General features: G+C 51.5%; 1 protein-coding gene across 2 annotated transcripts in view; it reads left to right on the forward strand.

The window, feature by feature from the left end:
* The window catches only part of SH3RF1 (SH3 domain containing ring finger 1), a 138,656-nt gene continuing 127,876 nt past the window's right edge, over nt 2,320–13,099 (forward strand). The window contains exons 1-2 of one of the 2 annotated variants that reach the window (XM_021072854.1): nt 2,320–2,452; nt 3,866–4,353. In XM_021072854.1, the coding sequence (XP_020928513.1) occupies nt 3,961–4,353 (393 nt within the window). In that variant the 5' untranslated portion in view covers nt 2,320–2,452; nt 3,866–3,960. The remainder of the gene's footprint in view (nt 2,453–3,865; nt 4,354–13,099) is intronic. The other variant, XM_021072855.1, reaches the window with a different exon arrangement.

Here is a 13,099-nt window from a genome sequence, read left to right on the forward strand (position 1 = left end):
AGGAAAGGATTTTGCCCAGTATAACTCTTCCTGGGGAATTCTTGGCTGATAAGGATAATGACTATACTTTAAAAGGGATGGACAGGTTACAAAGAGCCAGTGCGCTGTGTCATAGAATCCTCAAAATAGTCTAAGAAAAGCACGTTTTCCCACCATTTGACAGAGGGAAGATAGCTCAAGAGGGCCAAGCAATTTGCCTAAAAACTTCATTTTACAGCTGGAATAATTAAAGCTAATAGAAGAGCTTTGTTCTAAAAAACAAAGTTAATGAGCACCAGGGATTTAAAGAGTCGAGCCCAGGGAGCACTCGAGAGGTGTGTGAACTTTCATCCCTGAAACCCCAGACTGCCTCATTTTTTTTTTTTTTTCTTTTTTTCGGCCGTGCTTGCACCGTGGGCCAGGGATTGAATCCGAGCCACAGCAGTGACAATGCCCAATCCCCCACCCACTGCACAACCAGGGAACTCCCTCCGGTTCTGTGATGATGGGTCTGACTGCAGATGTTCTGGCCTGGAATTTTAAGAGCTGCACCATTCCACCCAGGACCTTGTGCACTGCTCTCCAAATACAATAGCGGCCTGGAGTTTCCTTCACGGCTCAGCGGTTAACAAACCTGACTAGTATCTATGAGGACTCAGGTTCAATCCTTGCTTGGTGGGTTAAGGATCTGGCGTTGCCATGAGCTGTGGTGTAGGTTGCAGATGCGGCTCAGATCCTGCGTGGCTGTGGCTGTGGCGTGGGCTGGCAGCTATAGCTCCTATTCAAGCCCTAGCCTGGGAACCTCCATATGCCACAGGCATGGCCCTAAAATGACAAACAACGCCTCCCCCCAAAAAAAACCAGTGGCCAAATAACAAAGTAAAATGTCATTTTCCTTTGGTCTCCAGAGTCTTTACCTCATTGAGTGTCACTCTTCCCTGGGGAGGACACACACAGTGTGTTCAGGTTTGCCTGAGGTGACCTGAGAAAGAGGAGCTTGGGGTGGTGGGAAAAAAGCTGAACTTGGGATCCAGGTATACAATTGCATCTTGGTCCAGCCTGATTGATTTTGTGACCTGGGGATAAAGTGATCCTATTTGAGTTTTGGTGTTAATAACTGTAAATGACACATAATAATATTTATCTGTTTAATGCCTGTAACCTTCTAATAAACCTCCCCTCCATCCACCTGCTGGCGGAAACTAGAGGTGTGTGGGCTAAGACATCACTTTCTAAGGGCCTTGTTTGTAGATTATGGGTTAAAAATGCTCTGTTCTGCTCATTGCTCCCCTTGTGTTTCTCAGCTCAAATGTACGTGTTCTAATGGAGGGGACGTGGGATGTCCTTTCTGGCATTGAGTACTGGCTGTGAGCATATTCATCCAGGAGAGCAAAGCCGGGGAGGGACGCATATGGGGGTGCAGTGAGAGCTGGGCTACTCCACCTGGCTAGCAGGTGACTGCAGACAGTGAGGGAGCCATCACTGTACCTGTCACAGCCTTTCCTTTCTCAGGGGATTCTCATTTGTCTTGAATGCTTTGGCTGTGGGCCTGGCTGGAGACCCAGAAGATCACTGACTCCCTTCAAGGTGTCAGGTGCATTGGTGGCCTGGCAGCAGCTCCTTTAAACGGGTCTCTGTCACCCTTTCTCCTTATTTTCTGCATACGTTAGAGGACGGGTATGTGGGATAACTTTTTGTTAAGCTGATGGTAAATGCAAATAAAATGACAATTTTGAGATCAATGACAAAATTTGAGCCCGTTTGCCCTTTAAACTGAGCCTGAGAAACGATCGCCCAAATCTGTGGACGTGTTTTTTCGAAGGACCTTTCGTTTACAGGTGTGTGCCCAGCTTTACAGGTGTGTGCCCTCCCCCCCCGCCCACCGCCCTGCCCCGGAGGCCGTGGGGCCGGTTCGGGCCGGCCGGGCTGGGGAAGGGCCGCGCGGTGCCCGGAGCCAGGCTGACCCCCGGGTCCGGGGCGGGCCTCCCACCGACCCCGCCTTCCGGGTTCTGGGCCGACCCCCCGGACTCACGCTTTGGTCTGTGGCCGGGGTCGGGGCGGAGCCCGCTCCGCCTCTGCGGACCCCGCGCGGCCACCGCGTCCCCCTCTCGGCAGCTCTCGCAGCCTCGGCGGCGGCCGCCCCTCCCCTCCTCCTGGGACCTCTTCCCGGGCCGGCGAAGCCCAGACGCGGGAGGCTGGCGGGAGGCCTCCCCTGCTCCTCCTCCTCCCTCTCCGCCCTCCTCCCTCCGCCCCCTCCCATCCCCCTGCTCCTCCCCCTCCCATCCCCCTGCTCCTCCCCCTCCCATCCCCCTGCTCCGCCCCCTCCCCGTCCCTCCCCTCCTCCTCCCCCGGCCCGGCAGGCGGCGGCGGCGGGAGCGCGCGGTTGGCGAGCAGAGCCCCGAGCGGCCGCGGCGTCTGAGGCCGGCGAGCGGGAGAGCGCAGGGCGTGCGGACAAAGAGGGCGCCGCGCGGAGGTAGGACCCCGCCCCCGACCCTCGGCCCCTAGCCCCGCGCCCCCGGCCCGGGCTGGAGCGGGGCGGCCCGCCCCGGGTCCCTGCGGCGGCGCGCGCCCCGGGTGCCCGGCGGACGGACCTGGCGACGCTGGGCTGCGGGCTTTTCCAAGCCCCCGAAACTTCCCGCGGGCTTGGGCTCCTGTCCGGCCGGGCCCGGGGGCGGAGGCCAGGCGGCGGATGTCCCCACCCGGCCCGGCCCTGCCCTCCCCTCCCTTCCGCTGGCCCCAGCGCGGGGTCTACGGGGGCGGCCCCTGCACCAGCCCCGGGGCGCGTCTACGCCGGTAGTTCCCGGCACCTGGCCCCAGGCTGTCTATGCGGGCGACCACTGCACCATCCCTGGGGCGCGTCTACACGGGTGGTTCCCAGCACCTGGCCCCGGGGTGTCTATCCAGGCGGACACAGCACCAGCCCCAGGGTGTTTATACGGGCGGCCTCTGGCACCTGGCCCCGCGGTGTCTACGAGGCCCGCCTCCAGCACCTGGCCTCGGGCGCGTCTACGCCGGCCGCCCAGCACCTGGCCCGTCGTCCATAAGAGGCCCCCACCCCGGCCCGGCGTCCACGCGGGTCCGCAGTACCTGCGGCGAGCATAGGGGCGGCCTGGCCCCCGCCCAACCGTCAGGAGTGGCCGTTCCTGCTGTCGGCCACCCGGTTCTCCTGGGCATGTCTACATATAACCGGGGGTGGAGAGAGCAGTGCAGGGTCTGGTTTAAAGGCTTTTTCCTGAATGGCCCCATTTTCTTATTATGCTCACGATTCCCAGTACAGCATTCCATTCTCAAATTCTTTGGGTGATAATTTTGCCAGGTTTTCTGAATGGGATTAGCACAGGCTGTTCAGAAATGGTTTCAGAGTTTGTCAACCGCTGCCCGTTTCAAGGCCAGACTTAAGTGCGTCCTTTAGAATTGTCAACCTTCATCTTGTTTTGGTTGGGCAAGATTTAAGTCTTAGGACCAGTGAAGAAACATATGTATTTAATATTGGGATCACTTGCCAAAAGCGAATCACACCAGAGTGGTTTCTTAATCACTAAAGTGGCTTAAATATTGGGCACCTGGTTGGATTTGAAAGGAATTTCAGTTAAAGGCTCACTTTCTCATGCCATTGGAGGACTTTATACAGGCAGCAGATAGCATGTTGAGAACAGAGGAAATTGTTACTGCATTTCATAGATCCTGTTTGCTGTAGGGATGCTCAATGGGGTTTGATAGCCATTTCTGCACAGGAACCTAGATATCTTTACAGGTTAATTTTGAATTGCTTAGAAAGCCTATTCTGTGTTGAACTGCTGACTTTGGAGTACACTTTTGGTTCCTGGCTCTTCTGTGATGATCATAGGACTTTCTGTCTTCTCTTCTTGGGCTGTGACGACTCCAGAGCAGCGTCTGACATGGATGTTACATGAATCGCTCTCAGGGATGCACATGACTGTGCGCGCTGCTGGAGCCGTTTCCTCGTTGAATTAGGTGAAGATGGATGAGTCCGCTCTGCTGGATCTTCTGGAGTGTCCCGTGTGTCTGGAGCGGCTCGATGCTTCCGCCAAGGTCTTGCCCTGCCAGCACACGTTTTGCAAACGCTGTTTGCTGGGCATTGTGGGTTCCCGAAACGAGCTCCGATGCCCTGAGTGCAGGACCCTGGTTGGCTCAGGCGTGGAACAGCTCCCCAGCAACATCCTGCTGGTCAGACTTCTGGACGGCATCAAGCAGAGGCCTTGGAAACCTGGCCCGGCCGGGGGCAGTGGCACCAGCTGCCCAAATGCAGCGAGGGCTCAGGGCAGCGCTGGGGCCAATTGCAGCTCGAAAGACATCCAGGGCTCCCAGGGGGCACAGCAGCCAAGGGCGCAAGCCTGGAGCCCCCCAGTGAGGGTGAGTAGACCGCGACCTGGTGTGGCGGTGGCGGTGCTGATGGTCATCCTTATTCTTTGTTCTTTAACTGCATGTTTTCTGAATCAGCTCATGGCTAAAGAAGTCACACTTACTGGAACAGGTAGGAAATAATGCCTCAGGAATTTTTTTTTTTTCGTTTTGGAATGAGCTTGGATTGAAATTGGATACATTTTCTTGTTTTTAAAATTCTATCGTGGTGGTTGGTTTCTATTACCTGTTAAGTTAAATTTTGGGAGACAATGGCAATTATTCAATGAAATCTAAAACACAGCTGTTTTTTATGCTGATTTTAAAATGAAGATTTGGTGTGGTTTTACCTTTTTGATGGAGATGGGAGAGCCATGATTGTATGTGTGTGTGTATAGCTATGTATACATGTTATAAATATATGGGTGCATAAATCCTAAGGAGGAACTTGAGCTTTAATTTTTACGTTGCTTGGAGCCATTCTGTTGGTTTTATGAATGCACAGCACAGAATTTTCTGGTTGGAGGAATTCTTAACAAATCATGGCCACAGGTAGCAGAGTTTTGTTGCTGTAGCAACAAAATGTCATTGAGAGCTGAGCTAAGACAGCAGAGAATCCAGCTTTTTATGTTGGGTTTATAGGGAGTGAAATGAATTGTTCTCATCAAAAAGCTTTTTCTTGGGTTTTGGGTTTTGGGTTTGGGCTGAAATCATTTTAAGTGAGGCTAATATCTGGACAGTTACCACAACTTCAGTTTCTGGAAGGTAAGGTATTTTGTGTCAGTCTCAATTATGCTGCGGGGAATGGCACCCCACTTGTTTTTGTCAACAGAAAACATTGTTATGGACATTAGATAAAGCAGTTCCAATTTTGTTGTAAGAAACTATTTTGACCATTGGCCAAACTTATAAAATCCATTTTTGAAGAACTCTGAGTGAGAAGATTTTTTTCAAATATTCATCGTAAACACCCCAAAATGACTTCTTTTCATGTGATATAGGAATAACCCTTTGGATTGGCATTAAATAGTGTAAATTCACAGGTGTGATATCACAGAGCATCTTTTACAAATGATGTTAAGTATTTGCATCACCAGATGTAAGGTATGTGAAGCCTTTTAATCACTGGAAACCAGTTTTATCCCCAGGCTCTCAGGTTTCTTTTGAGTCATATTTCATTTTTTTAAAAGATAGTCAGAACTTTGGGTTCTAGAGGTTTGCAGATTTGAAGCCTCCAAGTTGTGAAACTGGTCTTCTTATAGAACTTTTCTTAGATTTCCTTTTTTTAATGGCATTTACTTGATTAGGATCCATGGACTCATGAATATTTAAGCTTCAGAACCAGCGATCAAGTTGATCATTTCTAAGACACCTGACCCAGGTCTGCTTCGCTTAATTAGGGAGTAGATTTGCTTCCGTGAAGGGATTTTGTTTCCTTGTTAATTAGACTGGAGAGGCATAGCTTCTGGCTGCGAATACAAGTGCCTTAGTTGGTTGACTCGTTGCCTTACCTGTTGTGAGGAATGCGGTAAATGTTTGATTACTGATAAAAAGGAATTTAAGAAGCGTGCTCAAGCCTTTAGCTGAAGGTCCTTTGAATTTTTTCTTTCTAATGTGGAAATTGCCGATGTGGTGCTGGGATGTTCATTTTATTTGCACTGCTCATCTCCCACGGTTGAGCTTCACTTTTCTTAGGTAAATTATTCTGAGATTTTGATGATGTTACTATCTTTTTCTGGCTGATAAAATTTTCCTCATTTACTTTATGTTTCATCTTTAGCATGAGAAAAATTACTTGCCAAGATGCTTAACTGAGCTTAAGCCTTATAACTTGGAGAAAGTAGTTGAGGTTGATAAAAACAGGAGATAATGTCTATTACTTTGGAGGGGAGGCATGGAGAATAGAGGACAGAACAAACGAAATTATTCTGTGTTGTGAGTTGATGGAGATGCTGCAGTTCTTATAGAAAGAACTTTTACCCCCAGTCAAAAATAAGGTCTCATTAGCAGTTACTGTTGTCTTTTATTTTCAAATATTCCAAACAACCAGGACTCCACAAACAGCTCAAGCATCTGAAAGATAAATACAGTTCAGAAAATGCTCTTCTTAAAAGTGAGACCGGTGGAGTTGTAAGCCAGTCTGAGGGTGTCCCCTGGGGTGGGTGATGTCACAAATCCAAGCCTGCATCCTCTGACCGCAGCTGTTCTGACACAACCCGGGTGCGAGAGCCTGTTCCCTGCCAGGTGGGAAGCTGGCCCTGATTGCCCAGGGTGCTGCTTAGGTTTATTGGGTCTGTTCCCTTAGCTTGTGGCCATGTGGCTTCCTCTAGCCTGCCGCTCAGGGATGCTGGGTGTTATCAGCAGATAGGAACATTCGCAACGTGTGAGACACATCTTGTTCCCAGAATTTTAGTGTTTCCTGCCTCCCATGAAGGAGAAAATGGAAAAGCATCACCCTGGGAAGCTGTCAGCTCTTTACTGCAAGCAAAGAGTCCCTGCTGTTTTGGGGCCAAAGTTGAGTGATGGAATGAGATGTGGATAGAGGGTGGCTGCAGATAAGGTTTCCAGGGCCTGAAAAATACCAGCAGAAGATGGATTTTGTATATGTAAATATATGCCAAGTTAGACATGGACAGTGTGTTTAATTCCTATAGAATTATGACCTAGTGGAAGAAGTTTCTGCTTTCTGAGTGTGGTTTTCACTGATTCAAGATCTAATGCCGGTGTTTGTGTCTGTCTGTCTAGGTGCTGTTATTTAATGGTTTCATACTGCTGCTCCCTCAGAATGACCTTATTTGGCAAGTGTTGATCTCCTGGCCCCTGATTTACTCTTACTTATACTTCATGTATTCTTTCCTGGATATTTATTGAGCACTTACTAGGTGCCAGGCACCGCCCTAGCTGTAGATGTAGTCATGGGCAAACCAGATTCAGCTTCTGCTTTGGGCTTACATGTCAGTCTGGGGGAGAGACACACCTTAATAACATGATCATTAGTTCATTCCAGGTGCTAAGTATTAGAAAGGGAGCTGGGGAGAGGGTGGGGCCAGGGCTGGGTGTCATGTGAGGGTGAGTCTATGTCTGTAGGGCAGGCAGTCTTCAAAAGCTTCTTGAGTTGGAGGCATTTGAGCTGAGGTGTTCAGGGTGAGATGACAGGAGCAGGAAATGGGGCAGTGTGTTCGAGAGGCCCTGACCTACTGCAGGGTGAGGAGGAACTTCCAGGAAGAGGCAAGGACAGTCAGTGGGAACAAAGCGATGGGTCATGACCCATGATGTGGCCTCCATTGCAGTGCCGGGCCGGTGCCAGGGGCCATCCAGGGCTGCTGCATGGGCACACAGGTCAGTGCTTTGCATTTGGGACCCAAAAGACAGGTCACTGGGCTGAGATGACCGTCAAGGCTCAGAACGAAAATGTGTTGGAACGTGGCCTTGGAGGCTGAGAGACGGGGAGGCAGGAAGTTCCAGGCACAGGGACACAGCTCAGCTTCCCTTCCTCCATGGTTCTTCCACAGTTACACCTGCCTTTCTCCCTGGAGCTGACTGCGGGGGCTGCGTTGTGACCCCCAGGTGCCTAAATTTAAGCAGTTCTGAGTGTGACTGAGTTTGAGGGCTACATCTTTGAGGCGGTGGTTAAGGTAAAGTAAGCTCATGTGGGGCCCTAACCCACAGTGTGGCTGGGTCCTTAGAAGACAGTAGGACACAGTTGCACATGGGGGAGTGAGGCCTCAGGAGGGACCAGCCCTGCTGATGCCTAGTCCCAGGCCTGCAGCCTCTAGAACCGAGGAGATGGTGTGTGTGGTTAAGGCTACTCTGTGGGCCTCTGTCAGGGTGGTGGGAGCACCACCCTTGGATGTGCTCCTGCACATCTGTCCCTCCATGGCCCAGGTCCCTTTGGCCTCCTGCCCTGGAAGCTGGTCCAGAGGGCAGGGGTCAGGCCTCTGTGCCCTGGACGCTGAGTCACTTCGGGACAGAGTTTGGTCCCTGCACCTACCATCCCACGGGCCTGCAGGGGCTCCCACCAGGTGTGGGGCGGTCAGCAGGCACGCAGTGCTGTGGGGCTGAAGTAGGACCAAGCTTACCTTCAGGAGTCCTCCTGTGAGTGGAGCCTGGCCAAGGCGCCTCACTGGACTCAGTGGGTCAGAGGCATCCCCCAAAGGGGAGGAGCAGGAGGAGCACTGAGAGCCAGGTTGGGTAGGGGCTGTGTGCCTGCTATCCCCCATGAGCAGATGCCCACAGGGGGCAGGTGGGGGGCGCTGTCCAGCGCGAGCAGGTGCTCATGGGGTAGGGGTGTGTATCATGGTCCAGTGTGAGCAAATGCGCAGGGAGGGTGGGGGCACGGTCCAGCCCGCTGGGGTGGAGGCTGCCTTGGGTGCGTGTGTGTCAGGGAGAGTGTACGTTTAGAGGAGTCCAAACACACGAGAAACAGCAAGCAAGGCAGCAGGCAGTGAGGGCCCAGGCTTTGGGACCAGATACAGGATTGTCCCTGGCGAGGGTCCAAGTGGCTGGGATTGCGAGTCTGTTCAGAGGGTGGAGGAGGTGGGCGACAGTGGGTGGGGACCCCCCCCCCCCAGCCCCATCACAGAAGGGACCACCCATCCTGGACCTAAGCAAGATGTTCACATGGTGGTTTGGATGAGGGGATATTTTGATGTTTCTAAGTGGAAAGAGAAAAAGGTGTTGTTCATGCCAAGCACCGTGCTGCAGACATTCTTGACGCCTTCTTTCCTACTTATCATTCCATCCTTGACCCACCCGCAGCCCTTGGGTTCCCTGTTATTCACTATTACCTTGTTCTTGAGTCAGGCCCAGCCAGGAGGCTCAGGGCTGGGATGGGGAGGGAGTCTGGGGTATGTAATTCTTTTTCATATCACATAAGCATCATGTAACCATTCCTAGTAAATCTCAAACAATCCTCTGCCATTGAAGACTTTTGTTACTTAAAAAATTAAAAAGAATGCAAGTTTTATTAGACACTTAAAGAGAATGCAAAATTCACAATGAGTTCTTTTTTTTTTTTTGTCTTTTTTTTTTTTTGGCTATTTCTTGGGCCGCTCCCGCAGCATATGGAGGTTCCCAGGCCAGGGGTCTAATTGGAGCTGTAGCTCCCAGCCTACGCCAGAGCCACAGCAACACGGGATCCAAGCCTTATCTGCGACCTACACCACAGCTCACGGCAACGCCAGATCATTAACCCACTGAGCAAGGGCAGGGATCGAACCCGCAACCTCATGGTTCCTACTCGGATTTGTTAACCACTGCGCCACGACGGGAACTCCCCACAACGAGTTCTTAAAAACATTCTGGTTGTACAAAAATTCAGCACTGTGGAGGTATAATGTGTGTCTTCCTGCTCTTCTTTGTTTATGTATGTGTATGTGACTGTTGTGGTTCTTAACCTAGGTGGATTCCATATTCTGCGTATCTGATGCCTTCAGTGTATCTGGGAAATTTTGTCATGTCTGAGCATGCACATCTGCTGCATTAAAAAAATCCTCCTGTTTACTGAGGTTATAATGTATAGCTCAATGAATCACCCTGCTTCAGTCTTTTTAAATGACTCCTTGGTATTTTCTGCTCCATCTGAAAAATTAAAGACAATATATATGCTCAAAGTAAGAAATTTATGGTAGTGAAGGTTGTGAAGGAGAAAATCCAGGCTTCTAATCTCTCTCTTCCTAATCTCCAGAGCTGAAGGTTTTTGGTGTAATTTTTTCATCCAGAAAAAAAAAAACCGAATAGAAATAGGATCACCATTATATGTGCTGTCCTGCAACTAAGGGTTACGTGGCATCTCTCTCAGAGCTTCTTGTGTCCACTCTCATTAATGGACAGGAGGACATCTTCGTTTTGTGGGCGTGGGCAGGGTGGCTGGAGAGGCCCAGTAACTCCCACAAGGCCCCAGCTGTGAGCATGAGATGAGATGGACACCCCCCCACACACACCCCTGGCCTGTCTTGTCTGCTCCCTCCACTTCCTCCCTTAACCGCGCCCTGCCTGAGGACCCGTCCTCCCTGGTCCTCACGCTGCTGCAGCCCAGGAGGCTTTTCTCAGGTGTATCTGGCGAGGTTCTTTGCACCTCACTGTCCTTGGTGTATGTCTTCTTGTTCTGATAAAAAAAGGGGCAGAGGGACCCTGGGTCAAGGTGGGGGGCCAGGCCCAGCCCTTCCAGAGTGTGGCTATAGGGAGTAGGCCTGGAGGCAGCTGCTCTGGGCTCCAGCTCTTCACAGAAATGCAGAACCCCCGGTCCCGAAGATCCGTGCAGGGCCAGGCCAAGGATGGCTGAGTTCCGCTCATCTTTGACTCTTGAGACCCTTTGCGATGTCTGGCACATGGTCCACACTCAGGAGAGGCTTGCTGAGGGCTCGTTCGTTTCCTGCATGGCTTTTGTCACTGTGGCTGCGCTAGCAGAGCACCACTAACCGGGTGGTTGAGAACAACGGAAGGTCTGGGGCGAGAATTTCAAATCTAGGTGTTGGCAGGTACTCTGGTCTCTGCGTTCCTGGTGCTTCCCAGAAGACCTGCCAACCTCGGCTTGTGGACACATCCCTTCCACCCACTCTTCTTACAGCGCCTTCTGCTCTGGGAGTAAGTCCTGACCCCCTCTTCCTACAAAGATGCCAGTCACTGGGTGATGGTCATTCGAGGCTGATGGCACCTCTTCTCAACTCAATTACGGCTGTGAGACCCTCCTTCCAGCCAAGGCCACATTCACTGGGACGGGGGTTAGGGCTTGAACAGATCTTTTTGGGGCCACAGTTTACCCCATGACAGAATGAATGAAAGCATGAACTACAGGGCTGAGTGATGTGAATCGTAGCCACCATCTGGGGATCCTCAGCTGCAGCTCCCTCAACACTTCATACTCACTTAGCCCCCTTTTTTGTGTTGCTGCCGCACAGTCTGTAAACTGGGGTCAACACTCGTCTGCCCATTAGTAAGGTTGTCTTGCGGGTAAAGGCAGGAACTGATGTGCAAACATTTTGAAAATTGTTAACATAATTGGGTGTGTTATTATGAGGATCACTCATAAAAATGAGTCTTCCTTGAGAAGGACTGTAACGCCATTTCTGTTTGGTTGACAAGAGCCACAGTAATTGGAAAGAAGGGTACAAGGTCACAGAGTGTGTGGCGCTGTGCATGTGGGCATGTGAGCACAGTCCTTTGGGGAGAAGCGGCTGCATGGGTTTGTCCTCTTGGGCGCCCGTGTCCCCATGTGGAGGGGTGGGGAAGGGGGCTTGTTTTCTGGTCGCTGGCTGGGCTGATGCAGGGGGACACAGCAGACTGCAGCCATAGCTCCTGGTTCTCAGGCTCCAGCATCTGCCAGCACGGGGCCTCTGGGCCTTGTCCCCTTCATGCCTTGCATGGCCCTGTCCTGCACCTATGGTCTAAGCTTCCTAAATGGCTCAGTGGGAAGTGGGAGAAAGGGCAGAAGGACAGCAGGGCCCCAGCCTGGCCACTTCCTTCCTGCAGCTGCCTTTCCACGTTGCTTTCCCAAGTTGCCTTTTGCCCCGTAATAAAGTCTCTGGGCTGGTGAAGAGAAGACACGGGTACAGAGGTGCAAAAGAGACATGAGGGTTGGGGTCTTCTGACCTTCTCCTCACCATTCCTGACGCCCCTGTGGGCAGAAGACCTGCTTGCCCTGCTGTTAATCACCCCTACCCCCCACCCCAGGCCAGCGCTTTACCGCCCATTAGCAAACCTCAGACATACACGAGAAGCCTTTTCCACGTTGAGGTCAGGAGGCAGATGACTGTGTAATTGGCTTTGCAGCAGGACCTCCATGAGGGTCCGAGGTGGTAGAGGATGGGGGAGGCAGGGTGTTGGAGTTCCTCCTGCCACGTGCACAGGAGGGCGAGGGCTTGGGTGCCACACTGGTGTGCACCAGGCAGCCTCTACGCAACAGCACAGGGGAAACAGCTTTGCTGGTGAGCCTCCCTCCCCATGGAACTCAGACCTCACCCACCCAAAGCTTTTATCACAGAGTGTGTGTATGTCTTTGCTTTTTAAAGAAATTTCAGAGACTTCTGAGAGTAGTGACCCTAACAAAGAGAACTGTGAGCCCCAAGCACTATCGGTGGCCCCGCCGCCCTTGTCCTTGGCCATGTCTGCACCTGCGCCCTGTCTGGAGGATGGAGCACTTGCTCCCTGAAGGCTGTCGGGTGCGTGGCTGTGACATAGCTGTTTCACAGCCTGCCTGCCAGGGGAGGGAATGGAGGTGCATGACCCCTGCTTGGTGGTAGCAGGTAAGTAGTAGGTTGAGTTTTGGAACATGGGGAAAGGGAGCAGAGGTGGGGTGTGCACAGGAGTTTTTAAGTTGCATTAAATATAAAGCAGGAAGGCAAGGACAGTCAAGTTTGAACATTCTTCTGTTAGCCTAAGGAAATAAAAATTCCTCCAGGCATTTTCTGCAAGGACAAAAATCCTTTGAAACACTGTATGCTCACTGTTTATAATTCAGCAGTGAATGAACAGGGATGAATTATTTTTAAATGGAAGGAGTGTTCCAAAGCAACAGAGAATTGCCTAGGATGACATGCAGGTTTGTTGTGGGAGCTTCATATCTGGTATAGTTCATGTGAAGGGTCCCCTGCCCCACAAACAATGCAACAGCTGTAGGGCAGAACATAGTGTGTGTGGCGGGGGGGTGGTTACCAGTACCTTAATGTCTGTGTAAGCTTCCTGGAAGTGTGTTTGGACACTTAGACTGAAAGGTGGAACATTAGATTTCTTATGAGGAGGTTAAATTCCTATAGAGCTC

Source organism: Sus scrofa, chromosome 14, assembly GCF_000003025.6.
Source record: "Sus scrofa isolate TJ Tabasco breed Duroc chromosome 14, Sscrofa11.1, whole genome shotgun sequence".
Lineage (NCBI taxonomy): Eukaryota > Metazoa > Chordata > Mammalia > Artiodactyla > Suidae > Sus > Sus scrofa.